Consider the following 27,927-nt stretch of genomic DNA (forward strand, 5'->3'; position numbering starts at 1 on the left):
TTAAAGATGCGAGTGTCGTGCACCTTCCCTGACCAGCCCACACTGATGATGGTAACGCATCCCCAATGATCCACCAACACTTGCATAACCATAGAAAAGTAGTCCTTTCTGTTGATGTATTCCATGGCAAGGTGAGCTGGTGCCAAAATAAGGATATGCATGCTGTCTATTGCCCCACCGCAGTTTGGGAACCCCATTGCTCCAATACATCCACTATGTCCTGCACATTGCTGGGAGTCCTAGTGGTGCATAGTAGGGTACAATTAATGGCCCTGCATACTTGCCTGACAATCCCCCACTGTGGATTTTCCACTTCCAAAGTGATTTCCCACTGACTGGTTGCAGTTCAGCATTGCAAGCTTCCAGTGAATGCTGCTCCCTTTTCCACCGTCCATGCAGCTCTCATTCTGTGTCCCTGTACTGGAGGGCTGGGGAGAGCTGTGCACACGTGCAGGAATGTGGGTGGCCTTTTGCATGTGAAAGTTCTGCAGCCACTGCTTCTTGTCTCTCTGCGGCTGCTTGGTTGCACCAGCAACCCTTAAATTGTCTTTCACTATGTCCATCAGCAAACGGTCCTTGAAGATATCCTCATATCCTCAGTTACAGTACGTCCGGTGGGTCTGCAAATACAGGTGAGCCGTAGGTCCTGTATTTACAACATTCATGACCATAGTGCAGAGCTTTGCAGGCTCTGTGCTTCTGTCAGAGATGGAAGAGACTGAAAAGCACCGCATGGGTTTGTGGGGTTTTTAAAAAACAGCATGAAAAATTATGGGGATATGGATGGTATTATTGGATGGAAAAAGTTGCTTGCTGGGAACTGGACCCCATAGTTCTCAAAGAGCCCTGGGCAAGTCATTCCTATATCACAAAACGTTGCAAAAATGTCGCAAAAGTCATTTCATTGGTTGGTGATGCATGGCACCTTGGGATACCTACCTGCGGTGCACCACGCTTTGCATCGATGCAAGCAGCCAAGTATGCACGTGCCCCAGCTACACACAAATTATGGTGGCTGTATGCCAGTGTAACTTGTGTAGACGTGGCTTGAACCTGTCCTCTGAGATTTAATACAGCTCACTCTTGTATCTCAGTGGAGTTAACGTCTCATTCTCCCCCTAGAACTGGAGCGAGTGGGAGTTTTGCCTGGATAGGCACTGCCAGATTGGTCCCTCAGGAGCTGGGAGATCATCTTGTTTCTTAGCTTTGACACTTTAGACCCGTTTCTCCTCCCCCAAATAGCTTCTTTACTTATTGTTTACTTGGCTGTTAAAACTGGCCCAAAGTTTCTATTCTTGCAGTGCTCTTTGGCTGTAACAAAATTGCAAATGTTGCGCAAAAGCTTTCTCTCTACTGCTGTTCATGTAAAAACTCCTGCAGCAACTGATTTCCCCCTCAGCTGCCCCCTCTGCAGTGGATCAACTCTTTTATTTGTTTAAACTATGTATTCTTCACTTCCGCTCCATGTGATGCCTTGGGCTAAACATTTTAATCACCCCAGGCCAGCCTTTGCTGTTGAGTGTCAGTTGCAGTTCGTTCAACATGACCGTCAATTCAATTTTCCTAGCTTTTGCGATGATCCCTCTGGCATTCTGCGGGCCAGCAGCTTTCCAAGAGGTAAGTCTGACCTCCAGAGAGAACAGATTTCAAGAATGCTTTTCCCCCCTCTCTGTGGAAATAGGACAATGTGCATTCAAATCAAAATGGATTAAGCCCTGCTAATCAAGAAAGTACAGTCATCTCCTCTGGGTGATCATTCTGTACCATACGTTTAATGCGAAAGAAAGACATCAACATTAAAATGAATAAATGAAGTTCTGCGCAGGATAGGTGGTGCTGAATAAAGTTTTATTTCCATTTGTTTTTGCTTTGAAAATGTAAAACTGCTATTTTACTTTTTGCAGAAATTTCTTGAGGCATTGGATCCAGAAGACGTTTTTTCTTATTTTGGCACCAGTGCAGTCCTTGATGGTATGTAAGTCTTCTTCCTTCTGAATTTCGTAATGTGTCATGTTTGTAAATTTGTTTCTGATACAGTATATTTGATATCAGTAAGCACACACTATTACTGACATTAGCCCTGATCTGACCTGCAAACACTTATGCTTGTGAGTGACTTTACTCAAACAAGTAGTTTGGTTCAAGTGTGTAAGTGTTTGCAGAATTGGGTATGTTATTTGGAAATCAGATGCAGTAATTCTTTTAGCACTTTTCTGTTTCACTTCTCCTTCTGCATATTGCTATTGTTTTAGTGCACAATTCATAGAATGAAAGATTCTAAATAACCCTGGAACAGATCCAGATCAGCTGGGTACAAGACTATAGACTATAATGATGATTTTATATAAGTGTTTTTTTATAAACATTTCAAGAAAATATAATAATACTTTTAGATTGATAATTCAGGATTAAGATACTGTTTAGATTTAGGCAAGATTCTCAGGGCAGGGACGCTGTACTTACATGTTTGTATAGTGCCTAGCAATAATAATTTTCACTTCTATAATGCTTTACATCTGATGAACTCAAAATATCTTACCTTTTTGTCAGGTAAATTGTTATCCTCATATACAAATGGGGAAATGGGGGCACAGAGAGGTTACAAGTCTTGACCAAGTTCACACAGCAAGTCAGTTTCAGTGCTAATAGGAGAACCTGGATCTCCTGATCACCGGTTCTGTGCTTTAGCTGCAAGGCTATCCTCAGCTTCGGGGTTGATAAAAACACAGTGGACCAGGGTTATTGACATAATTAAAGGGAAAAGGCTCTTTGGAGAGTATTGTTTTTCATGGAAGCAGATAGTTATATTTATTTTCCCACGCATCATTATTATTACAGTTAATTATGTGTATAATCCTAGTAATTTCTGGTATTTCTTCCAGTACCGGAATTTGTTATTGCTCAGCCAGCTTGTCTCTGTGAAGAGGACCAAGTTGAACCAAAATCTTGTAAAGGTCAACGCTGCTCCCTTAGGGCCTGGGGAGAACTCTACACCTTTGAATTCCTGGAGGAGCACATCTTTCTTTCCTCTTCCTTCGTGAGCGATCGAAAGCTGAACTCCTCTGTTAGTTTACTAAAGCAATTCCCAGGCACCTGCTTTGCCCGTGGACAACTACTGCACCCTCCAGGGGCTGAATGTAGAGTCACTTACTGCGAAGGGCAGCTGGTGAGTATGCAATCAAAACATTGGCTGCATTTACAACCACTAATGACCAACGATGTTTTGCCATGTGCACTTGGCCATTTGTCTCAGAGTGAAGACCCAGGTGCCTAGAAAGCAAAGTGTCAGATCAGAAATAAGGGGTTAGAGCGAAATTCATTCCTGTGCAGAGGACCAGTGCGAGGACTATGCACTACATAAAAGTTCCACTTTGACCCAGAAAGCGGTGTGAAGAATGCGTGGGGTGGAAGTGGCACTTATGCGGTGCATTGGCCTGGTGCTGGCCCCTCTGCCTAGGGATGAATTTCACCCTGAGCTTGGAATGGAAGAAAAAGCCCTGCCCTGTCGAAAACATAAGGGGATTTACTTTTTATTTATTGATGACTAATTGATGGTGCTGGGTCCAAAGCCCAAAAGTTTGTGTCCAAACTTCCTTCAAGGTCTAAGGGGATTCAGATCTGGTGTTCAGGTTCAGATCAGTTTTGAAGAAGTGAGGTTGAGCTGAGAAGTTCAAATCCAAATTTCCCCCAGAGTCTGAAGGGTTTCTGATCCAGTGCTGTGGCTTGGGACCATCTCTCCTATCTAGACAGCACTGTGAAGGCATTTCAGAGAGTCCATAAAAGTCAGAGTCATTGCTCTGAAGAGTCTGCAGTTCAGTACAGTATATGGGGGGGGTCACAATTCTGCCATGAGAAAATGTGGAAACAGGCAAAGAAATAAATAAGCCGCTCCCCCACCCCCCACTCAAAGGGAGGAAGGTCTCGAAACACTCAATTTTGGTCACCCCAATGCTGCCTCACTGAGCCTCCAGTAGCTTTATTTTTCAGAGCTTTTGGTAACCTGGCAGTTTGGTGTTCATCCAAATCCTTCTGATAACAGGAGATCCCGATGATGTGTGAGGTACTCCATGGCAATGATAATAATTAGCATTGATTTAGTATTCTTTCCTATGAGGATCTGAAAGTGCTTTATAACATTAATGAAGCAAGGTAAGGCAGGTAATAGTAACCCCGTTTTATAGACGAGAAAGCTGACAGGATAACGACTCACCCAGTATTACACAGCAAGTTGGTGGTGAAGTCAGGAACAGAATATAAGGAGCCTAACACCTAGTCCCTCGTTCTAACCACTAGGCTACACTCCCTCCTAGATCCTAGTAGTATCCTACAGATCACAAACGAACAGGAAGCCTTTGGTTTTGCATCCTCATGCCCCAGACATGTTCAGTCTTGCCTGGGTGCAGCACCCATTTGGGAAATCTTGGCGGTAAATCTTGGCAGGAAAGGTGGTCTGTGACTTTCTCTTGGTGGTGAATGCCTCTGGAATAACGTAGGGGTGGGATTTTGCTTTCTTTAGCAAGGGGCCATCATCATGAACAAGGAAAAGATTCACATCAGACCTGTGAGAAGCAAACACCTGAATGTGCTGGAAGACCCCAGCCTTCCCACACCCCACATCATCTTCAGAGCTGCAGGGAGAGGGACAAGGACGATAGGAGGTATTGGATGTCTCGGGGCCGAGAGAGGAACCACTGGCCCAATTCGCCCCCTCTTTTTGCCTGCAGTCAGTGGGGCTGCATAAGTAACAGCGAGGGCAGGACTTGTTGCCGTCACAATGTGTAAATGAGGCTCTCATTGAGGCCTATGTAGTCCAGGAGCACTGTCTGTGGCTTGGAGAAGAGGCCAAGCTGCATCCTATCACTCTCCTGTCTGCTTTCACCCTTGCTAAAACAACATATAGCTTCAGTAAGGACTCAGGATTTATCTTGGGTGGATAGGCATGGCCTTGTCACTCACCAGTTACTGCCAAACACAAGAGCAAAAAGATATGAACTTCAGCTGAGGATGGGTCAGGACTCAGGGTATGTAGGTGGGATATTTTGTCCATGATAAATTACCAAGGGCGGCAGCAGCAGCTAATAGAAATCAGTGCAGACGGGAATTAGCTCAGTGTCGGGAGGAAGCAATCTTGCGATGTATTGCTCATAAGTGTTCAAAAGGCTGGGATGGACCCACAGGGCTTCCAGGCCTCCTTCCATCCTAACCTCCCTTGTATTCCCTCGTGGTGTTGTAGAAAGAAAGTCTCCTCCTCGTCTCTGGAAAAGGGCAGAGGGGAGCATCATGCACCTGGAGCTGCTGGTGGTAGTGGGCCCTGATGTTTATCAGTTCCACACAGAGGACACCGAGAGGTACATCCTTACCAACCTGAACATCGTGAGTGGCTTTCTGTTTGATTTCAGTGCCACGTTTACTGAGCCTATGGTGGCTTGTGTTGGAAGGGACCTCTGGTGGGGTGTCTGGCTAAGCCCCTAGCCAAATGTTCTGGAAATGCCTCCACAGAAGTGAGTGGGAGCACCCCTCCCCCGGGTGTGTACAGAATACTGGACTGGGGTGCAAAGCACACTTCAGTCTGCAGCCACCTGCTTTGCATGGGCCATTGTACCCTCATCCAGGAAGCTGCAGGCATAAGGGAGGGCATTCACGAACGCTGGGAGTGCAGCTTTAAAGCCCCATTTGGAAAATGTGTCTCTTAATTTCCTTAGTAACTGTTTGGGTGCTGGCTCCAGCATTAGGAGTTTATCCTTCACTGCCCATTGATTTCAGCGGCCGTATTTGAGTTGATCTATCATTTCACTGTGTGGGTTTTAACATTCTATTATTAATTTCCTCAGCGCTACCCACCTTGCTCCAGTCAGGAATGTATCACTCTGTTTTCATGTGGATGGCAGGGGCTGGGGGACTTTGAGGGGTCTTGACATTAATTTTCACACCCTGTGAAATCTCTTGTTCTCGCTCTGCTGGAGGCTTTTAATCCTATTAGTTAAGTCTAGTGCACACTGGTGGACAGACTTGTGGCTTACACTGAGTTTAGTTCTCAGATGAATCCTGGTTCTGTTTGTAATGGGCAAATTTCATGCAACTGCCTGTTTCTTTCCCTGGTGATTTGCAGATTTTATAATTGTCCATTATAATTACCCGATGTGTCACCTTGGCAGTGCATCTGGCTGGGATGGTGGAAGATCTTATGTGTAGGGAGGGCACAGACAGGAGTCACACCGGCATCTTCATTATGAAACTCCATCTGGATCCTGTTTTTCCTTTTACAGGGTGCAGAGCTGCTGAGAGATGCCTCGCTGGGAGCTCAGCTCAGGGTTCACCTGATGAGAATGATGGTCCTGACAGAACCAGAGGTAGAAAATGGGGGTTTGTTCACAATCCTTGGAAGGGTCCGTCACAGGTGAGGCTGAGCCCAGCTCCCCTCAGAGGGCTAGCCAGCCTGTGACAGGGCCACTAAAGGGGAAGCGTATGAAGATGTGCCTTCTCTTTAGGTGGGTATGAACATCACCATGAATATCACCTCCTCGCTGGTCAGTGTCTGTGAGTGGAGCAAGAAGGTCAATCCCCAGAATGATTCAGATCCCCAGCATGCCGACCTTGTCCTGTATGTGACCAGGTAACAGAACGCCCCGACTGAGGGGAGATTAGAGACGTCAGGTCAGGCTGGCAGGGTCAGGCAAACTGCGGCACCTGCTGGACGTGCTCAGGTGGGGGAGTAGTAAAATGTGCACCCTTTGGAGAGGGGCCTTACAATTCTCCTTCCGTGAGTGGCTTGCTGTGGTGTAGGAAGCCCTCATGCCAGTTGCTCCCCTGGTCTGGAGGGGGGAGGTATTCTGCATGTCTGCACACACCAGCTCCCAGAGCACAGACGGGGCTGAGCGCTCAACAATTCCACTTCCTCAGCTTCAGTGTTAACTGGAATATCCCTCGGGAAGTGGCCAGCCTGGCTGTGGCGAACTCGGCACAATTCCAGCGGCGGCCTGCGTCCCCAGCAATGTTTGCATGATCACAGGAGGCTCATGTGAGGGCAGAAAAGTCTGGAAGAGGCAGAAACCCAGTGGTTGTTATAGAGAAATTCCCCAGCTTCCAAGATTTCCTCTGACTCACACATTCCTACAGGCCGCTTGACTCCCAGGCTCACATTATTCTCAACTGACTGTAACTAATGACACCCGCCAAGTTCCCGTTGAACGTAATGGCCTTGTTTAGTTGCTCATCTCTGCACAGAGGGGATTCTGGTATCTCTCTCTCCTGCAGACAGGGTTATATCTGATCAACACGTGCCGTGTAGGGTGGTTCTAGGTACTCAGTGTAAACCTTCATTGAGCATCTCATCCCTGGGGAGATGCACGTATCAAAGTGAAAGAGGGTGGTAAATACCTGGTCAGGTTGAGCTGGGAGAGGCTAAAGACATTTTCAGTTGACAGTGTTCACTGCTTGGGTTTTTAATCCTAATGGATCTGCTCTCCCGTTTTCTCCCCGCCTGTCTCACCCTTCCCTGAGGTTTGACCTGGAGCTACCTGATGGAAACAAGCAATTGCGTGGAGTCACCCAGCTGGGGGGAGCCTGCTCCTCCTCCTGGAGCTGCGTTATCACCGAGGACACTGGCTTCGACTTGGGAGTCACCATAGCCCACGAGATCGGGCACAGGTCAGAGGGCAAGACCCAAAGAGTCGCCAAGTGTCAGCCCATTCACTCAGAGAAAATTGGCCATTGTTTGCAAGCTGAGTTCAGGGAGTGAGCGAGTCACCTCGGGCGGTGCTGGGATTCCCTTAGGTTCAGGACCATCCTTAGGATTTATGGGGCCCTACGCAGTATTATTAAACTGGTGCCCCTATGCCCCACTTGGGGCATAGCCACCACCCCCACCTGTGGACCCCCAGAAGACACCCCCCTCCATTGCTGACACACACCGAGCTTCGTATGCAGCAGACACTGCGGCAGCCCGGGCTCACAGCCCAGGCGGGGAGGGATCGAGGCAGCCAAGGATACCCAGCCGCCCGGCCCGCCTCACAGCGGCAGAGAGTCCCAGTTCCCCACAGAGACCCCCGTACCGTCTCCCTCACGCAGAATGCACCGCACTGGCAAATTCGGCTCTGTGAATATGGCCCCTACCTAAGGAGACTGCAGTGCACGCTGGGTGTGTGGGAGCCGACCCGCTCTTACCTGCTGTCCTGGTGGTGCCCCAAATTTTCAGGTGCCCCACACAGCCGCATATGCTGCGTATGCCCATGGTCAGCCCTGTTCAGGTTGCTTGAAACGCAACTCCGGAGAGACGGAATGGGAACAAGGGGCCCAATCCTGCAAGGTTCTGCGCTCCCTTAACTCCCATCATCTTCAGTGGGAGCTGCAGGCACTCATCATCTCAGGAGGTACTCTGCACAGAGCCGACCCTCCTCTGCACGGACGTCCTCCGTGCTCGGCTCAGTGTGCCACCAGCTGGATTCCAGCCCCTCAGAGGGCTCAGGTCACTCTTGTAATCGATGTGGCGGCGTCTTGGCCCAGAGAATGGTGGTGACTCCCGGTAGCATGGCAGGGTGGGTGACGAGAACAGTGTGCAGTGAGTTACCTATGGGCAGGGTGGGGAATAACAAAGGGAAGACTGGCGACGTAGAAAACCACAACAAAACAGAGGCCGAGATTTATAATCCCTGGTCCAAATTCTCGGCTGCTGTAAATTTGTGCAGCTCTGGTGACATCAGTGGGGCTGCGCTTGTTTAGAATTTGGCCTGTTGTTTTTCTTGAGCCATGTCATTCACACCCAAAGGTTTCCATCAGCCTCAGGTATAATGGAGCCGCTTCATCCCCCTTTCCCCAATCCTTTGTCCCTCTGACCTTCTTAGCCTGTGTAAACTCTGCAGCCCAGAGACTGTCTTTTCCTAGGTGTGTAGACAGTGCCAAGTGCAAGGGGGTCCTGATCCTGACTGGGGCCTTGAGGCACTAATGTAATGTCAATAAGACCCAGTAAGCACTAGTGCGCGTCAGGAGAAAGCACGCTTTGCTGTGGGGAAAGGGAGGGCCGAGGGAGATGGAATTAGAACAAAATGCAGTGGAAACTTCAATATTAGTTAACACTTTGCACTTCCCTCCCGTTGCATCTCTCCACATTGGTCTGAGGGTTTGAGAGCACTTTATAAACAATGAATTATGCCTCACAGCACTGCCACATAGCAGGGAAATACTACTGACCCCCTTTTACAAATGGAGAAACTAAGGCACAGAGCAGGGAAGTGACTTAGCCAAGATCACTCACGCACTCCCGGAATAGAATGCAGGAGTGGTGACTCCCAGCCGGGGGTTGGAACTGCGTTCTGCTCCTGCTATTTAACACCAGGAGATCAGCTGGATAATATCGGTAACGCCCCCACCCCCTTTTATCTCTTGCGGCAGTTTTGGAATCCATCACGACGGTGAAGGAAACCGGTGCAGTGGGAGTGGCAACATCATGGGTTCCGAGGGCAGCCACAACAGCGTGGACCTGGTCTGGTCGGAGTGCAGCAGAGAGCAGTTCCTTGCCTTTCTCAGGTAGGAGGAACCAGCTGCTCTCCATGCTCATCTGCACGTCTGCGTTGGGGAGAGGAGAAAGGCAAGGAACAAGGTGGGGGACTCTTGGAGAGCGAGGCGCTGTCACTCCTCGGGGGTTTGTTGATTTTAGGAATGAACAAGTGGTGAAGAGAGCAGGCCTCTCTGAGCCTAGGACAATGCTCACGTTTCCTGGGACACCAATAACGAACTCCCAAGGCCTGTGTTAGCATACGTGCGTGTCCTTGCTGGCTGTGTGCTGGAAAGCGATGTCTCTTGTGGCTTTCCCAGGACAGGCCAAGCAAGCTGCTTGAACGACCTGCCGGACCTGGAGGGCAGCATCCCCGGGTGGAAGCCTGGCTTGTATTACGGCGCAGACGAGCAGTGTAAAATAGCCTTTGGGAGCGCAGCCACGGCGTGCACCTTTGCCAGGAATGACATTGTAGGTAGAACACTTTCCACCCGCTTGTGCTTCTGGCTGGTAACGGCTACCCCCGAAGTACTGCAGCTGGGACGGGCATGGTGGCGCAGCAGGGCGGTGGGCTGGCATTGAGAGGGGGACAGTATTCATCTGCTGGAGGGCTCTTGGCAGAGAGCAGGCTTATAAAGAATTTGGATCACTTGCCCCTTTTTCAGCCCCTCCTCTCTCTCCTCCACTCAAGTCTCCTCTTCATTATTATTTATCATTTGCATTGCAATAGTGTCCATGGACCCTGGCCTGGTCAGGGCCATGCTGCACTAGGTACCGTACAAACACACAGGGAGAGAGACTCCATGTGGTGAGGAGTTCTCCATCGTCCCTCTCTTGTTCTACTCCATCTCTTTGCTCTCCGGATCCCCTTTGTCCCCTCCCTTGTACGAGACTGTGTGGCTCTAGCACACGCGCAGTATCGTTAATGCAGCTCATTAACAAGAAAACACTAATCCAGCTGCAAACCTCAGCTGCCGTCACCGACCCTCGTCCTGTGCCATAACGATTGGCAGTGCCAGTCACTGGAAGCGCCTGTAATGCCTGCCACCTGCAGCATGGGCCTCACCTCATCCCACTCAAAATGGAGACGCTCAGGAAATTGCCTAAGCCCTTGGGATTTGGAGGGAGAGAGCAGGTGCTGACTTCCTGCTAGCAAGAAGCAGGTGGGTGGGTGTGGGTAAGGCATGCTTGTCTTCCTGCTGCTCCCCGGTATCTGGTGAGTGCGGAGCACACACAGAGCCATGGCACGGCCTAGGGAAGCCATCTAGCCGTGGTCTGCAGTGTTCCGGCTGGGAGGCGTGGGGGTCCTATGTTGGTGGGACGGGGCGGGAGCTCAGGTTGAGTAACTGGCACAGCAGCCTCGGGCACGCACTGAACAGCCTGGCTTCCCTGCCCTCCCAGGACATGTGCAGAGTTCTCTCTTGCCACACCCATCGGGCCGACCAGACCAGCTGTACTCGCCTTCTTTTTCCCCTTCTGGATGGGACCGAGTGTGGGATCAATAAGGTAAAGAGTCTCCGGGCGCGGTGAAGATTGGAGGGGGGAGTGGGTGGCTACCAGGCACATGGGGTGGCAGGGCGGTGCAGTGAGTGACTGTAGGACACATTGGATGGTTGGGTGGCAGAGTGGGTGGCTACAGGGCAGAGCGGATGGCTGGTACAATGGGACGAATGAGCTTTCCCATGTAGAGAGCTAAGTTGGAAGAGTGATGGAGAATCCACCACCACCCTTGGTAAATTGCTCCAAGGGTTAATTAACCTCACTGGTAAAAATGAGCACCTTATTTCCTGTCTGAATTTGTCTGGTGTCCTCTTCCAGCCATTGGACTGGGTTATCCCTTTGTCTGCTGGACTGAAGAGCCCGTTATCAAATATGCTGTTGGCATAGGGTATTTTCACTGTTTGTCCCCCATGGGAGGTAGAGTTGGAGGAGAAGATGCCTCGCTCAGCTCCTCCCCTCGTGATTTGGGGTCCAATTTCCTTCACCTCCCCTCGCAGGCAGGGGAGTGACTGAGGCACAAGATACTGTCCCCTTCCAGTTGCATTTCTCCCAGCTGAAGGGGCAGAGCGCCTCCCCCCAGCTCCCTGCAGTCTTAGTTGCGGCATGGCTGTTGCTGATCTCTGGTGTTCTGGGTTCCAGTGGTGCTCCAAGGGACGCTGTAGCTCTCTGGAAGAGCTGAACCCCGGGGCAGCGGTGCATGGGCAGTGGTCCAGCTGGAGCCCCCTCACCGCTTGCTCCCGCAGCTGCGGAGGAGGAGTTATAACGAGAAGACGACTCTGTAACAACCCCAGGTAAAGACCTTCTTCTTTCCCGGCAGCGCCACTGGAGGTGTTCGTGGGGCCCTCTGGCTGTTTGCAGGCCCAAAGTATCCGTGCTTCCGCTCGTTTACCGTGGACGAAAGCTTGTTGATGTTCGAGTTCATTTAAACATGGGCTGGCATCCTGCGCTGAACCCAGCTTAGGATGTGCTGCGTGTTTTGCCAGTGTAACAAGTTCCTTGTCTCTCTACTGACCATGTGTATCATTCTTAGATCTCGTTGCCTTTTCACTGCCCAGGTGTGTCATTGTCCGGATGAGTCTTTTCAGTGCCTTGATCCCTGTGTCACTCCACTCTTCCTCTTAGCATATGCACAATGTGCCTCAGGTGTCATGTGACCAGGATTCGTCACTGAATTTGGTCTGCTGGTTGGGTCATTAGCTCCCCCGGCTTGGGCCAGGCACTGACAGGGAGCGCGACGTGAACGCTGATCCATGCCCCCCCTCGTTCTATTGATTGGCTGCATCACCGACCCGTGTATTTGTCGTTTTGTTAGCCGGCTCGGTGTGGCTGTCCATGAGCCACATCTTGGTGCTGCTGCTAGGCACTCCCAGATCCTGTGTATTTGGACGATCAGGATCCTCGGTCTCCGCACTGTGGGGCAGCTCTTCCAGCCTCTCACCTGGCTGCCTGTGGACTCACATGTCTTGTTGTTTTCAGGCCTGCTTTCGGGGGTCAGGAGTGCAGGGGAGCAGACCTCCAGGCTGAGATGTGCAATACCCAGGTAGGCTGCCTTCTCTCGCTCTGCAGGCATCACACACACACATGGCCAAGCAATGCACTGTCAGTTATATGCCATTTTTAACCCTTTAAGAACTCTACCATTCAGGGCCACAGCTTTCAGAGTCGAAACAATTGATTTCCCTGGGAAGGAAACCAAGTATTGGGTATGCAGTCTCCATCTGCGTGACAAGACAGGTATTTGTTCCACTGTCACTGAGGCCAATTACCGACTAATAACTGACCAGCCCCAGCAACGTGTAATAAAGCATCTTAGCTGGGACCCCTTAGAGAGCCGCCAGGCACTCCAAGGGAGGGGTAATTCCCAGCTCAGGTAGATGGACAGCCGCTAGCTTTGGTTGAGCTAGCATGCAAATAGCCATGATGGTGTGGGCAATGGAATGCGCTAGCCGCTTGAGAACTGACCTAGGGTCTTGGAGGAGATTGCACTTGGGCAGCCAGCCTGTCCCATTGCCTGTGACCCCATGGCAACACTGCAGCTGTTAGTGCGATAGCTCAATCAAATGTAGTGTGAGTCTGTCTACCCGAGTTGAAGATTACCCCCTAGCTGCAATGCACATGCCCGGAGTCCTTTCAGTGCGGGACTGTGCTCAACAAGGGCCATGCTTGTATTGCTCACATTTTCCCCAGCGTTTATTTTGGATAAGTAGGAAAGATAACATCATCTGCAACCCGTCTATCTCCCATTCCTAACCCATCTCCTCCTCCCCAAATTCTCCTGCAACTTCACTTTAATGGGATAGTCTTCTTCATTTGCTGTTATTCTATTTGTCAGCTGCTGCTTTTCACCCCAGAGGTGGTTGCACTTAGGTAGTGGGTGAAGTGGTTCCTGGGATTCTGCTCTTATTGTATTCCATTTCACTTTCTTTGCATAATAATCTTCCTCTTCCATAGGCCTGTTTGAGCTCCCAGTTGGAGTTTATGGCTGAACAGTGCGCAGCGACAAATGTAAAGCCGCTGTATCTCATTCCAGAAGTCCCATCTTTTTATAAGTGGACGTCAGCTACTGGTTATGCCAAAGGTAAAGGGCGGGAGGGAGAGAGAGAGAGATAGCAGTTCCTTTGGGAAAGAGACCCCGCAGTGTGACCTCGAGTCCTGACCTTCATGGCAAATCAAATGGCAGCTTTACTGGTGGTTACAGCCTTTCCTGACAATTCCTTTTACCTTCTTCCCATAATGTAACTGACTCTCTTGTGCCTTTTTGCTTGAGTAACTCTGCCTTTCTCCCCATGTCTGTCTCCCCCAGGGGATACCCTGTGCAAACACATGTGCAAGGCAGAGGAGAAGAATTTCATGGTGAGCCGCGGGGTCAGTTTCACAGATGGAACCAGGTGTGAGCAGAGCAACCGCAGAGCCAAAGGGGCTTTCGATCTGTGCGTGATGGGCAGCTGCAGGGTAAGGATTTTCCTCCCTGCAAGTGGATGGTGGATCCAGGCCAAACTTCAGACATGGGATCTAAATGGTCTCAAAGGAGCCACCTCCTTGAGGGTAGGAACAAGCAAACTGTGACCCAAACTTTTGAGGCTGGCTCTTCTATAAGAACAGGATTTGTTAGGGCTGTTTAGACTTTTGGACTAACTAACTGGGCATCCCGCTTGTGCATCCAATACCAACCCTCCCCAGCTAGTCCATCCTGCCGATTATACAGTACGGTACATGTGTGTGTAATTCCTTCCTGAACAGTGCAGGAATCAGTTTATACCTTGAAGCATGAGAGTGAAACAACCTTGTCATCAATTCAGCTTGCATAGCTGTATATGTTGTTAAGGTAAGTGGGCAGACCTGGACAGACCTAGCTCTTCTCCAGGAGAGATTTGCTCAGATTCAGACAGTGGGTCAGTGGCAAAACGAGGACTAGAATTTAAGAATCCTGACTCTAAACGCCATGCTGTAACCACCATCCGTGCTTGCTTCCTCTGCCCGTGAGTGTCCGTGCCCACATGGGTTCCTCTGCCCATGAGTGTTCGTGCCCATGCGGGTTACAAAGAGAAAAGGTAGCTTAAAGAGTGTAACACAGGAAATGCCACTTTGATCACTTCAGGTTCTTCCCAGAATAAGCCGGTCTTGTGGCTCTGCCCTTTGCTCAGGTGTTCGGCTGTGACAGCAGGATGGACTCTGGGATGGTGACGGACTCCTGCAAGGTGTGCGGTGGAGACAACGCCACGTGCACCAGAGTGAGCGGCTCTTACACAGAAGGAAAAGCCAAAGGTCTGCAAGCCTCAGCCCTCCTCTCCACATCAGGGTCTATCTCGGTTGCCAGATGCCCCCAAAACAGATGCAGAGCTCTGTGCTGTCCCTATGCAGCTTCTTGGGTGTGGTTTTGCTTGTTTCAGTTTTGGGTGGAATCTGCTGGTGGAGACTGTCAGAGATGGAAACTGATGAGATTAATGCTCAGTGCAGCCCGAGAGCTAGTTGCAGCCTAGGTTCCCTGCCGAGCCATTCGCAATGTGGCTTCCCTGTTTGCCACGGGCAGAGATCCTGAACTCTGGCCTGGGGGGAAGAGCTCAGCCTAGCTGAGTTCTGTAAAACAGGGGGGGCTGCGAGCTTTGTCAAATTCTGCCTGAGCAGTAAAATGTTGATCTGCCCGAGCTCGCCTCTGCCGTCACCCTCACGTAGATTTCTCTGGAGGGTATTTTAAAAAATTGAAAGTGAGCGGAGGGCTTTGGTAGCTAGAGCGGAGGATGCTGAGGCCATGTTCCCAGGTCTGCCACTGATTCAGTTAAGTTCTCTTGGCCATATTCGTCCCGGGGTGACTCTGAAGTCAGTGGCGTGACACTGGGGGGAATTTAGTTCTCTGTGCCTCTGCCTGTCCTTCCGTAGCATGGCGATATAATACCTACCGTGTAGGGGAGTTTAGAGGGTTAATTACTGTCTGTAAAGTCTTTTGAGATCCTCGGAAGGTGTACTGTGAGGGCAAGGACTGTAATAACAAATCCCGCACTCCTTAGAGAAGGTGCTAAAGTGAAAGTGACCGCATCTTCTCTGTGTTCGTTCCCCAGAGTATGTTACGTTTCTAGCCCTGCCTCACAAGGCCACCCTCGTCTACGTTACCAATCGCAAACCTCTCTTCACACATTTGGGTGAGTATATTGGAAAGGCTCCTGGGCCGGTTTGGTTTCTGTGCCCCCAAACACCCAGGCAGTCTCGAGAAAAGGCAGACTGGGGGGGAAGTGTCCTGGCAGTGGGGTACTCTCTATAGAGAAGGAGGGGAAGCTCTATTGCTTGGGATGTTTAAAATAGACTGGACAAGTCACTAGTGGTTACACAGAAGGAAGCCATTGTCTCTAGCTGATTCTGTGAACACATAGTACCCCTCTGCCCTGACTACCATTGTTGCTTCTCTAGCTGTGAAGGTCCAAGGTCGGTATGTGGTGGCTGGGAAGGAGAGAATCTCCTTGAACATCACCTATCCGTCAGTAATAGAGGACAGCCAGATCAAATACAGGGTGTTACTTACTGAGGACAACCTGCCAAGCCTGGAGGAAGTCCATGTCGATGGACCAACCCAAGAGGACATTGAGATTCAGGTAGCTTGGTAGGGCTGGAAAGGGGATAGCCAGAACTGGCTTGGGGCTGCGTGGCTCAGGGCTAAGACCTGCAAGGCAGAGTCTGGTGGTGGTTGAGGCTCTACTGATTCCCCCCCTGCCAGCAGAAATTGAGCTCCGTGCTGGTGATGGTCTCCTTATCCTTGGAAACGGTTGAGCACATGTTCCCTGTGGGTTTTCTGTAGACTTATGTGAAGGTTGGATGCGGGGGGAAAAAGGAGAAAACAGCGGAATCCTGACAGCAAATCTCTCTTGTGATACAAGAGATCGGTTCCCTTCCCAGAAACAAACCTGGTGGAAGTACAAGGCTGTTTCTCCAATTAAGCAGGTCCCATCGTTCATTACCGAAGTCCGTGCTCCAGTGGCAGATACGCACATGCTGAGGCAAAGCCACCCGGGCGAGGGATGTCCCTATCAGGACGTGAATTCAGATTTGGGTTTTGCCATTTCTTATGGCAGACTTAATCTGAGTTTGAATGATTGGAAGTGATAAACAGACCCAGTGTTAACTTGAACTGTTTACAAAAAGCATTGGCGTTAGTCTCTAGTCAGTGCCCAGCAGATGGGTGTTTTTTAAAAGAACTCTTATTAGGGAATACTAATCAACCCTCCAGCATGCTGATTGGCTGACAGAAATCCCACAGACACTGGTACAACCAGGTGTTTGTTAGAGGTGGGTATGACCCCAGCTATTGGAGTGTTTGGAATCCACATCCAGATCTTGCACCGTGGTTCCATCTTTGCTATCCATGTGCTCAGACCCATTCCTCTGACTTGATCTGCATATGCAACACCATACTGACCTGGGCTAAGCTCTAGATTTATAACTCTTCTCCTTCCCCAGGTTTATAGGAAGTATGGGAAGGAATATGGAGATGTCACCAACCCAGACATCACCTTCAGGTACTTTATACCAAAGGAGAAACAGACACATGTGTGGATTCCTCAGTTCAGGACCTGCTCGGTGAGCTGTGGGGAAGGTGAGGCAGATGTGAGAACCAATGGTTAATTGGGGGAAGCTGCTCAGGCTTGTAGGTTGACTGGCTGCTATCCACCTAAGTCCTCAAACCTTCTGGACTCACTTTGCTTATTGAAAGAAATACGGCTTGGTATCAGTTTCATAAATTTTATTAAAACTTACTAAACAAACTGAAATTTTAAAAAGTGACCAAATCTAAGCTGTTATTACTAATATTAAATTAAGCTAAGAATAAAGCAGTACAGCTATCAAATCATGATCAATATCAACAAGCTAGACGCAACAATGAATTGGAATTAAATCCTTAGATTAATACTCAACATAACCAATCCTTATAGACTCCAAAGAGGATTCTCAGAAGGGGGCTGTGCATTTGGTTATAAACCCTATCTAAAGAATTTGGTCAAAGTCAATCAAGTCTATGATTTAGAGCTAGTTAAGTGCTAATACTGAAACCAAATTATTACCTAATGACTGATCTAGAGCTGGATGAATTTTTTTGCCCAAAACGTATTTTCTTTCTGTTTTGGAACTGGGCTAACAGTTGAACAGCTGATCTTTTAGAACCTTCATCTTGCTTGAGAAAAAGTTACTTTAAAATCTTTCAAGATGAAACCCATGTAAGAAATACAGTTTTTTAAAGTTTATATAAGGGCTGTATTCCCATATTTGTTCTTTCTGTGACACATTTGGGGATTCACTTCTGTCTTGTTGGACAGAGGGAGCTCACAGTTTCTTCCTGTAAGAGCAAAGACCAGCCCGTAAGTCAGCCTAGAATTTCCTTTCCCTTTTTCAGCTGAGAACCTCTGCAATGGCAGTTCTAATATTTTACTGAACTTTCGTTCCCAGGGGTGCTACTGGTCAATCACTCTTGCTTTGATCAGACCAGGAATGAAATAACAGATGATCAGCAGTGCTCAGAGACTCCACAGCCCCCTTCAAGGCAGGAGCCCTGTGCCATGGCGCCATGCCCAGGCAGGTGAGTATTCCTGAATGGCCTTTTCCACCACTAAGCTAAAGTCTCTTATCACTAGAGATGGGCATAGCTGGCTCTTGTCCTTTCACAGCTGGGTGGCAGGGGACTTCGGCCCCTGCAGTGCCACATGTGGGGGTGGAGCGATGGAGCGGCTGGTTCGCTGTATGAAGAGAGAAGGGGGCTTGATCCTGACTCTTCCTGATTCCAAATGCATGGATGCTCCCAAACCTGCCTCCACCAAGGCATGTAGCACTGAGCCGTGTCCCATAAGGTAATTCAGAGGCCCCCTAAATATGTGTGTGGGGGAATAAATAATTGACTCTTTCTCCCCTTGTTTTGTGTGACAGTCCCGTAGTCAGGGGGGTTATTGCATGTTCTTCATTCTTGAGGGCACCTTGTTCGTGTCCGGGCTATGTAACCATTTCTGTTACTGTGCCCTTCACGGTGACTTCTGCTGGGGCCACAGTTCCTCAAGCTGGGAGTGTGCGGACTCAGCCATGAGGAGATCTTTGTCTCTCCTTTCCAATCACGGAGACCAAGTGTTCTCCCCAGAGGCACAGCTCTTAATCGGGAGAAGGTCTAAGTGTTGTCTAGGTTGGAGTAGGGGACTGGGAGCCAGAACGCCTGGGTTCTTTATCAGCTCAGCCACGACTTGCTGTTTGACCTCTTGAACATATCACGTCACCCATCTGTGACTCATATGTGGAATGGGAGTAGTAATCCCTACCTACTAAAGGTGGTGTGAGGGTCAGCTGATGAAGGTTTATAAAGTGCTTTGAGATCCTTGGGTGGTGCTATTATTTCCCATGTAGATGGAAGGAATCTGAGCCGGGCAAATGCTCTGCCATCTGTGGGGTTGGAGTCATGCAGCAGAACGTGACCTGTGTACAGATTCTTGATGGACTGGAGACCACAGTAGACGACAGCCTGTGCTTGGCGGAAGAGAAACCTCTAGCTTTTGTGCCATGTGTGGTTAATATCTGTCCTCTAGGCTGGAACACAGTGAGTACACTGGCCTGGCTAATGGGGAACCTCACACACTGGCCCGCGGGGGATCCCAGGCTGGAGGTTGAGAGGGTGTTATGCACATCGGACAGCTTATTAGTCCAGAGTCCCTTGTAGTCACTGCAGGAAGCCTTGCTCACCTTAGATAATGCTGCCAGGTTCATCAGACTTTGGTGGGGGTGATTTAATTCTGGCAGGGGCCAGCTAAACGACCTTGGGCATCATCCCACCCACTTTCCGTCCCATGCAGCTATATTGCTCCAAGCAAAGCATAGGCCGAAACGCTTTAGCATTTATCACAGAGAGCCATCGCCTCATGAAATCACCTCCCATAAAGAAACCTGCGGTGCCGTCTGTCAGAGGGACCCTGGCATTCGCAAACAGACTGCAGGATGAAACTGGAAAATGGAGGGGGAATTGACTGGCTCTGGGGATTGTTAATGGGGTGTAGAGACTGTCCCCTGCAGGCCACTGGTTCTAAGCCAGCCCAGATCAGGCGTGACTGAAAGTCATGACTATCTAAGGTAGGCCAACGGTCTGGAGACAATGTGTCCATGTCAGAGAACCACCCCCACAGTGCCCAAGAGGTGCCCATCTGGGCAATCTCAGCCAAGGGGCCAGAAGTCAGGAGGGGCTCTCTCCACAGGGATCAGCCTTATTGGTGGGGCCCTGTGAGGGAAACTTCCCTTGAGTGTGCTGTGCTGCTACCACTGTGTGGGGTAAACGCAGGGTTCGGCCTCCAGGGCTTTCGGGGGCCTTTTGTCAGCGCTAAAGTCTACAGGCCAGTGTCCCACTAAAACAGGTAAAAGGAAATTCTCAAATCTGTCCCTCTTCAGTCAAAGACATAGGCGCCAACGCTCTGACTCCACCCCTGCCCCGTCCCCATTCCAATCCCTTCCCCAAAGTCCCCGCCCCCTCCCTGCCCCATTGGACTCCTTCGCCAAAGGGCCCCACCCTGGCCCTGTCTCCTCCCTTGAGTGTGCTGCGTTTCCACTCCTCCCCCCTCCCTCCCACAGCTTGTTAAGCCACAAAACAGCTGTTTTGCGGCAGCAAGCGCTGGGAGGAGAAGAGGAGACACGGCGCGCTCAGGGGAGGAGGCGGAGGCAGAGGGGAGGTGAGCTGGGGCGGGGAGCTTGGTTGCTGGTGGGTGCAATTTTCCAGCCCTGGAGCACCCACAGAGTCGGCACCTATGGTGACAGAGGGAGATTCTTGTGGGGGCTTAGATGCACAGCTTGCATCACTGAAGGGGAGTCCTGGGGGTATACCAGTTTGGAATCTGTCAGAGAGCCCTGTGACACGACTGAAAAGACTCCCTTGGTTCCAGTGGGCTTGGCTCAGGCCCTGGGCGAGCAGCAGCTGCCAGTCACTTGTTGTTTTTTGCTGCTCTGTTGGAAGCAGGACAATTCGCCCTCACAGGAAGAGCTGGTGCCATTTGGGAGTCTCCAGAAGGAAAATCACTTGGTGCATGTCTGGAGCCCTCTCCTTGGCGAATGCACCGTGACCTGTGGTGGAGGTGAGATGCTTGTGTCGCTGCACGGAAACGTTCTTTGTTCTGGGGATGAACTTGGCAGCCTCGTGCATTCGTGCAGTTAACCTTTCACCGCTGAGGAGTGGGGTGCACGTGTAGTTGTGGTCACAAGTACACAGAGTCTGGAAGAGTTAGGGGCGCATGGCTCGGGGCTTGGAACAAGGATGCAGAGCCTTCCCCTGTAACGTTCCTGGTTTGAATCCAGAGTAGGCTGGTACTAATACAAGGTTCCAGGAGCTTAGGTGGAGCTTGCTTGATCGATAAACAGCACTGAGCTCCAGCATAAGGCTGCTGCTCTCATAAATGATCTTGTTTCAACAGCCGCGTCCATGCCATGCTATCAGACTGTCTCCCCTTCCCTTCTAGGTGTGGCCCAGCTTCGCTATGTGTGTGTGGCTTTCGAGACCAAAGAAGAAACCCAAGAGAAACATTGCAATCAAGTGCCAAAGCCAGCGAGCAGGCTGGAAAGCTGCAATCCCATGCTGTGCCCACCAAGGTACGAGACAGGTCTCTTTTCACTGTCAGCCTCCAGTGATGGGGTGGAGTGATGGGGTCAGCTATTTCCCGCAGGGGAAGTGTTGTGTGGGTCCTGGTACAGATGTTCTCTCCATTCTTGTCCCCCCCAGTTGGGAGGTGAAGGAGCTGGCTGCATGTCCAGTGAGCTGTGGAGGAGGGAGAATACCACTCTCTCTTCGCTGTGTAAGACAAGAAGGAAATAGAACCCGTCCTCTTCCTCATTCCAAATGTGGTAGGATGCCCAGGCCAGCCAGAACCAAGGAGTGTGGCACTGATCTGTGCCCAGCAAGGTAACTGCTAGTCGCTTTAGGGCCTGGGTATAACTGAGTGAAGCCCTTGCATGCTTATGTGCCATGGGAAATCTTAGCCCAATACCCCTGATACCTCACTACCTCAGAGTGGGGTAGGAGCCCCGTTTTAACAAATCTGGGGTTGCAAACGTGGGCACCACAATTACCAGCTAAATTGTGCATAGACATTCCAGTACCCCAGGTGTCTACCGTGTGAACTAAAGGACAATCAGCTGTACTTCTTAAATAGGGCTGATAGTCTCTGCAGGCAAATCTCCCAAATAAGCCCAGTAAGAAAAGCTTTGGATCTTGTGCTTTGGAGGTTGGACCCAAACTCCACCTTAGTTCACTGATGGCCGGGGAATGGCTTGCTGAGGGTTGGAGTCACTCATTGATGGCTGTGTTGTTCCCAGGTGGCATTACAAAATGGACTCGTGCAGCGTAAGCTGCGGAGGAGGTGTGGTGCGCAGGGTCCTGTACTGTGCGAGGGAGACAGGGGACAAGGTGGAAGAGATTGTATCAGACGCACAGTGTCATGGTTTGCCTCGCCCAGAGGAGCAGGAGCTGTGTAATCTGGAGCCGTGCCCGCCAAGGTCATTATAATCACACTCACCAAGACGGCATGTGCCTGCGGAGAGTGTGTGTCTTTAAAAGTTCCATGGACTCAACCCAGGGTGGTTGGGGAACCAGGTTACAGAGGGGAGCTCTGGATTGTCACTCTCCAGAAGCTGGAGACAAAGTGCTTTGTGCTCTAGAGGAAGGGTGAAGGGTGCTCACTGCCCAGTCACTTCTGACCTTGTAACTTCAGGATGAAGATGCATGGCAGGGTGGTAGCGGAAGCATGCTCAGGACAGGCTGGCTAGGAGGGTGTGTGGCTTCGTTTTTGATGTTTCCAGAGGCTGTTTACTGGGCTGAAATAACACAAGAGTTGGTCTCTTCAGGATATGTCAGTTCCAGGGGGGCTGGAAATATCACGAGAAGACCAGATCTTGACTCATTTCAGCCGTACATGTCTCCCCGAGGGCGGGGAGGGGGACGCGGGGGAAAGGGCTTGTGATGCATGTACTGTGAACCCCCATGCAAATATTGAGCTCATGGGGTTTCGGCAAAACCCAAAGATGCTGCTCTACAGCTTTCAGAGGACCCACTTCTACACCAGCCTCAGATATTCTAACCTCGCCACAGGGACTGACTCTGTTCCAGATATGGATTGGAGCCACAGTAAGTTGGGATGATCCCAGGCTGCAGTGTGCGTGTTGCTCAGGAAGGGAGTCTACAGATGGCTGGGGAAGTGGGAAGATGAGGAAGTCTCAGTGTGTGCTTTTTAGCAGGGGCTGGTGAAAGGAGAGGTATCAGTCCTCACTGAATTTTCTCCTTCCCCTCGGATCAGATGGAAAGTAGCAGCAACTGGTTCGTGTTCCTCCTCTTGTGGGCTCGGCATAGCCACGCAATTGATCACCTGTGTCCAGCTCCGCCAAGGCCTAGAGACCGAGCTGGAAGAGAGTTTGTGTCCGGAGGCAGAGAAACCCCTCTCCAGCATCCCCTGTATCATCAGAATGTGCTCCTATGAGTGGGGTTTCAGTGAATGGACAGAGGTACCTGCTACCCTTCTAACGCAGCGCTAGGTGCAGAAGCTGTGCAGCCCTCTGGCTTCATAGCAAATCCCAGGACTATCGGTATAGGAGAAATAACTCCTCTCTTGCACACTGCATGGTGTTAAAATGCATCCATCAAAATGCCAACCTGTTCCTAGGGATGTCATTCATCTTTCCTTCCACTCTCCGTCCCTGAGCAGGGTATCTGTGCAGCCCCCACGTTGCTAGAGTTCTGCTCTTTGGCTGCTGTTTAAAAATTGCCTTTGCATGTTTTGGGGTGATGTGCTCCATGCAAATCTTTTCTGAACTTTGCTCAAACCTTCCCCTGTCAGATCAGACACCCACGTAATCACTATTGTGCATGCATATTGGTACATCTGTGGGTCTCAGGGTTCTTCGGTAAGGTGGCTCAGCACTATAATCTCCATTTCATGGCTGGGGAAACTCAAGGGCGTAGAGGTTAAATGCGTTGGCCAATATCAGTGGAATGGCTGAGACAATAACCCAGGTCTTCCTACTCCCTGACCTGCACTTTAGCCATTGAACCTCCTTCCCCCTGCATAGAACCCTGACTGTGGATTTACAAAGGCCTCTGGGTTTCTTCCACTGCAGTGCTCGGCGTCGTGTGGGAACGGCATTCAGATGCGGCAGGATTTCTGCCTCAATCCGAAAACCCATGAGCACGTGAACCCCGTCTTCTGCATGCGCTCCCCCAAGCCCATCACGGTGCGTGGCTGCTCTGCCGGCCCCTGTCCTGAGCAGCCTGTGGTGGATGGATCCTCGGTATCAGAACACCAGATACCAACTTCAGCTACGAACCCGATAACGACAGCAGCCACCACTTATTCCGAGAGGCCAGAATACAAAGCCCTGGATCGTCCTCCAACCAGGGTGCTGGCTCCTTCACCCAAACGCCCCGTGGAGCTTTCAGCGGGGGAGGAGGACACTGCTGAAGAGTACAGTTAGGTGGTGATTACATAGGGTGATGTCTTTCGCCAATACTCCGGCCAGGAGTCTGAGAGTCCTCCCGCACTTAGGCAGTACTCCGGCAGGGAGCATGGAAGCACTCCAGTAGGAAATTTGTCCGGGTCAAGACTTCGGATTCCAGGCTCATGATCATTTAAAATCAAATGAAATTCATTGCAGAGCCTAATTCCGGCCCACAGCAAGTTCAGATCTAGGGCAGCTCCCTTCCAGCTCAGGAGGGTGAAAGCCCCAAGCGGGTACAGCATATTGGTATGGCTAGTGGTTCTGGTGACAGGCAAGCTCCGCTCAGGGTTCCCCTGCTCTGCTTTGCTGTGAAGAGCATCTCGCTTGGAGCTGTGTGGAACATTCATAGCACAGGCCAGAAGCCCCCAGCACGCACGATTCAGGTTTGCTGCAGACTCAAAAGTTGGAGTGGATTCACTGAAAGTCTTGCTGTGGGTCACGCCTTCCAGGCGTGTCATGGGCTACCCATCAGAAGAGAGTTACGAGCAACAACTCTCTTCCCAGGGCCTCCTGCATTCTTTGGATTGCAAGCACCTCAGGCCAACAACTGTCTTACTGTGTGTCTTGTACAGAGGTCAGGCACGCTGTTGGCACATGTTCAGGAGCAGTGATCACAGTCTGTGCTCCAAGGAGCTTGCGGACAGGACGGCGCACATGCCGCGATGTAGAGGGAGTGGTTTCAGTGGGCGTACGTTCCTCCTGCTGCGCTTACTTATCCACGATGTCTGTGCTTTTGGTTTTATTGTGCAGGTGTCTGTGGGAGGCTCTTCCTCAACTCCACCGGGGTCATCAACATGACTGGCCTGCAGGTCAGTGACTGCACGGTTTCCATCGGACGCCCCTTGGGGGAAGTGGTAACAGTCCAGGTGCTGGAGAGCTCCCTAAACTGCAGTGCAGGTATGTTCCAGAGCCTGCAGAGCTCATCCATGGCAGGAGACTTTCAGAAACCTGTGCCTGCCTCCTCCTTGTTACTTCTATGTAAACTTTTGCTGGTAGTCCACAATTCTAATCTTGCTCCTTAAAATATCCTTGTGGTTTCATTTAGATACCCGATTCTTCTTCGCTTCTTTTCTTGAACTGTTATGTAGCACTGTTGTGTGCTGTTAAACAGCTGCTGTGTTCCATGCCAGAGGTGCTGCATTTTATTGATGGGTGACGTGGTCAGAAAGCAATTTCTTAGATCTGTGAAGTAGACGCCTATCTGTTGTATCCGACTGTGATGTCACGACAGAGTGTGTGTTCTCATGTAGTTGTATAGTTTAATAATCCATGAGGCGCAAGCTTGCAAACAGATGTCACATGGGAATGTGCAGGCTCCTGCTGAGGCCTTGGCGTGACTCTTGGCCCTTTTCCAGTCAGCTTTTTGCATCTGTCTTCCTCAAAGGGTTTACATCTTTGATTGACAGTTGCTGTCCATTAAGGTCTGTCCTTGGCTGTGTCTTCAGAGTTATCACTAGTTATGCCCCAGAAGGTCAGACTCTGATTAAGGGAGTCTTTGAAGTGTTTTCATTGACCATTCCTCCTGCACTTTCTGAATTTCAGCTCACCGTAGAAAACTTTTTTTCGGGAGTCTATCATTGCCCACTCTGACAGCATGACCTCTCTTTCTAAGCTTTGTTTTGGTGATCATTGCCTCAACGCTAGGTGGTTTTCCTTTTTTCATGGATGTTAACCTTTGAGACTTTCCCTGTAAAGTACTTTGTGGTAAAAGGGTCCTTTATCACTATTTAATTTTATTACAGGGGAGATAGTGCTGTTTTCTGGACGGAGGATGTGGTGGACAGGCTGTAAGAAGCTGACGGCGTCATCCATAAACTCCAGGACCAACACATTGATGGTGAGGCAGCGCCTCCTGCTGCCAGGGAATGGTGTAGTTCTTCAGTACAACAGCAAAGCAGCGGCAAAAAAATATCACCAAGGTACTTTGCTGAACTCTTCACTGGGGCTTTTGGGCAGGGGCAGGGAAAGCAAGGCCCACTGAGTTTCACTGTGCAGTTCATGGCTGCCCATGGAGACCCAAGGGCCCAGAGATGTTGCTCCTTCACCAGGGGCCCATAAGGCCTCTCAGTCGTCTCCATTGGCTGCCCTTCCATATTGAAGATGGGTCCCTGCAAGATGCTTGCACATGCTTTGAGATCCCCGTCTGGAGTGCACTGGGGAAATTTGCTGGACATGCTTTATTTTGTATGGGCGTACCCAACACAGTTTGCTTTCTCTCCTACCCCACTTCCCCATCCCAGACTGTGATGTGCAGCTGTTTGGACCCTGGGGTGAAATAGTGAATCCCGGACAGTTGCCAGACCCAAAACAACAAGTGGCATGTCGGACCTTTATCAACGTGGCTCCACGGTATCGAATAGCCATCCATGCCCTCTACATGGACCTGGAGACTGAAAACAATCAAACACACTCCAATTACATCTTGGTGAGACATCAGCCTGGGGTGGGGCGCCTGTAGGGCACGCTTTTCCCCTCACAGGCCCTGAGAAGTTTGCTTCTACATTCGAGGTTCAAAGCACCCTGGAAATCATATAGGGCCAGATTCTGATCTCAGTTACACCAGTGTAGATCTGGAGTGACCCCACTGAAGTCACTGGGACTCTGCCCCCAACTTTTGTGACTTCCCATCCTGTGAAGTACCAGGTCCCCTGAACTATTGATGCGCTTCCCCGAGGGGTCCTGGCATAGCAACAACAGTGTTCTTGCTTGAAAGAGGCAGACTGCTATGCGATTGTGATTCATTCCTTTCTTTGTTCAGATACGCGATGTGAATGCCATGAAGACAACAGTGTTTCGTGGGAAACAGATGTTCTTCTGGGAATCGACGGGTAGCCGGGCTGAAATTGAATTTCATGAAGGCTTTACAGAAGATCATGTCAGCTTCCGAGCAGTGTACTGGGTCAGAGAGCCCAGATAAATGGAAACGAGGGGCACCGCAGCCAGGGAGGCAGTGGATGAATTAGAGTCAGGACTCCCAGCTCTGCCACTGATTCACTGTTTGACCTTGGGCAAGTCATTTAACCTCTCTGCCGCAGTTTCCCCATCTGTTTAATTGGTATAACAATACGTGTCTCCTTCACAGGGCTGATCAGTTAATATTTGTAAAGCACGTGGAGATGCTCAAGTGAAAGGCATTATATAGATGTCAAATATTATAATTCTCTTAAAAGCTTTTTCCTGTCTCTCCCAACTAGCACTGAGACTACTTAGCTGCCTGAAACGAATGACTTGGAGACTGAAGCCCAAGTCATGACTGTGATCTAATGTCATCTAGTTAGAAGGGTCTCGTCTGCCACAGGGCCTCAGCATCCACTGATGAAGATGTAGATTAGAGCAGTTAGTAAAAGTCAGCAGCTTAACCCTTTAGCATTTTCCCTTTTGGCCAATGATACGAATGTGTGTCGCAGGCAGAGAAGCCATTCGGAATTGATGGACCTGTTACTCCTTTACACTCTGGCAGTGTACAAGGACCCTAACATTTACACCGACTTTACTGTCCGAATGGTGGAAAGGGGCCTTATGCATAAATGAGAACAGGGCACTACATGTCCTCCAGCAATAATAGTATTTCCCAATAATTAGGTAGAGAACTTGTCCTGCTAATGATGAATTTGGTGCCACAATATACGCTGGCCAAGAGTTCTACAGGGTAACTGTGCATTGTGTGAAGAAATTCTTCCTTTTGTTTTAAACCTGCTGCCTGTTAATTACGTTTGGTGACCCCTAGTTTTTGTGTTATGAGAAGTAGTAAACAACACTTCCTTATTTACTTTCTCCACACCCGTCATGATTTTATAGACCTCTGTCATATCCCCCATATAATTGTCTCTTTTCCAAACTGAAAAGTCCCAGTCTTATTAACCTCTCCTCATATGGAAGCTGTTCCATACCCCTAATCATTTTTGTTGCCCTTTTCTATATCTTTTTCAAAATCATGAGTCAGGCCTCAAAAATCA

General features: G+C 50.0%; 1 protein-coding gene across 1 annotated transcript; it reads left to right on the top strand.

Moving 5' to 3' along the window:
• Positions 1-1,470: 1,470 nt before the first annotated feature.
• ADAMTS13 (ADAM metallopeptidase with thrombospondin type 1 motif 13) lies at positions 1,471-27,731 on the top strand. The gene is made up of 32 exons (XM_074973919.1): positions 1,471-1,617; positions 1,905-1,971; positions 2,883-3,166; positions 4,517-4,658; positions 5,234-5,373; positions 6,267-6,350; positions 6,489-6,613; positions 7,501-7,647; positions 9,388-9,522; positions 9,811-9,961; positions 10,892-10,996; positions 11,630-11,781; positions 12,467-12,530; positions 13,442-13,568; positions 13,794-13,942; positions 14,635-14,755; positions 15,547-15,627; positions 15,893-16,074; positions 16,937-17,072; positions 17,921-18,050; positions 18,139-18,318; positions 18,860-19,049; positions 20,451-20,565; positions 20,947-21,076; positions 21,207-21,386; positions 21,800-21,979; positions 22,777-22,981; positions 23,594-23,942; positions 24,722-24,868; positions 25,714-25,890; positions 26,212-26,396; positions 26,730-27,731. Exons 1-32 carry the CDS (start codon positions 1,543-1,545, stop codon positions 26,886-26,888), a joined length of 4,794 nt encoding a protein of 1,597 aa, XP_074830020.1. The 5' UTR covers positions 1,471-1,542; the 3' UTR covers positions 26,889-27,731.
• The last annotated feature ends 196 nt before the right edge of the window (positions 27,732-27,927 follow it).

The sequence above is a fragment of the Natator depressus genome, chromosome 16, assembly GCF_965152275.1.
Source record: "Natator depressus isolate rNatDep1 chromosome 16, rNatDep2.hap1, whole genome shotgun sequence".
NCBI lineage: Eukaryota > Metazoa > Chordata > Testudines > Cheloniidae > Natator > Natator depressus.

Coding starts and splice junctions, on each gene's coding strand:
- ADAMTS13 (XM_074973919.1), top strand. CDS start 1,543: ATGACCGTCAATTCAATTTTCCTAGCTTTTGCGATGATCCCTCTGGCA. Junction 13,943..14,634: donor GCGTGATGGGCAGCTGCAGG/GTAAGGATTTTC, acceptor CCCTTTGCTCAG/GTGTTCGGCTGTGACAGCAG. Junction 22,982..23,593: donor GTTTCAGTGAATGGACAGAG/GTACCTGCTACC, acceptor CTTCCACTGCAG/TGCTCGGCGTCGTGTGGGAA.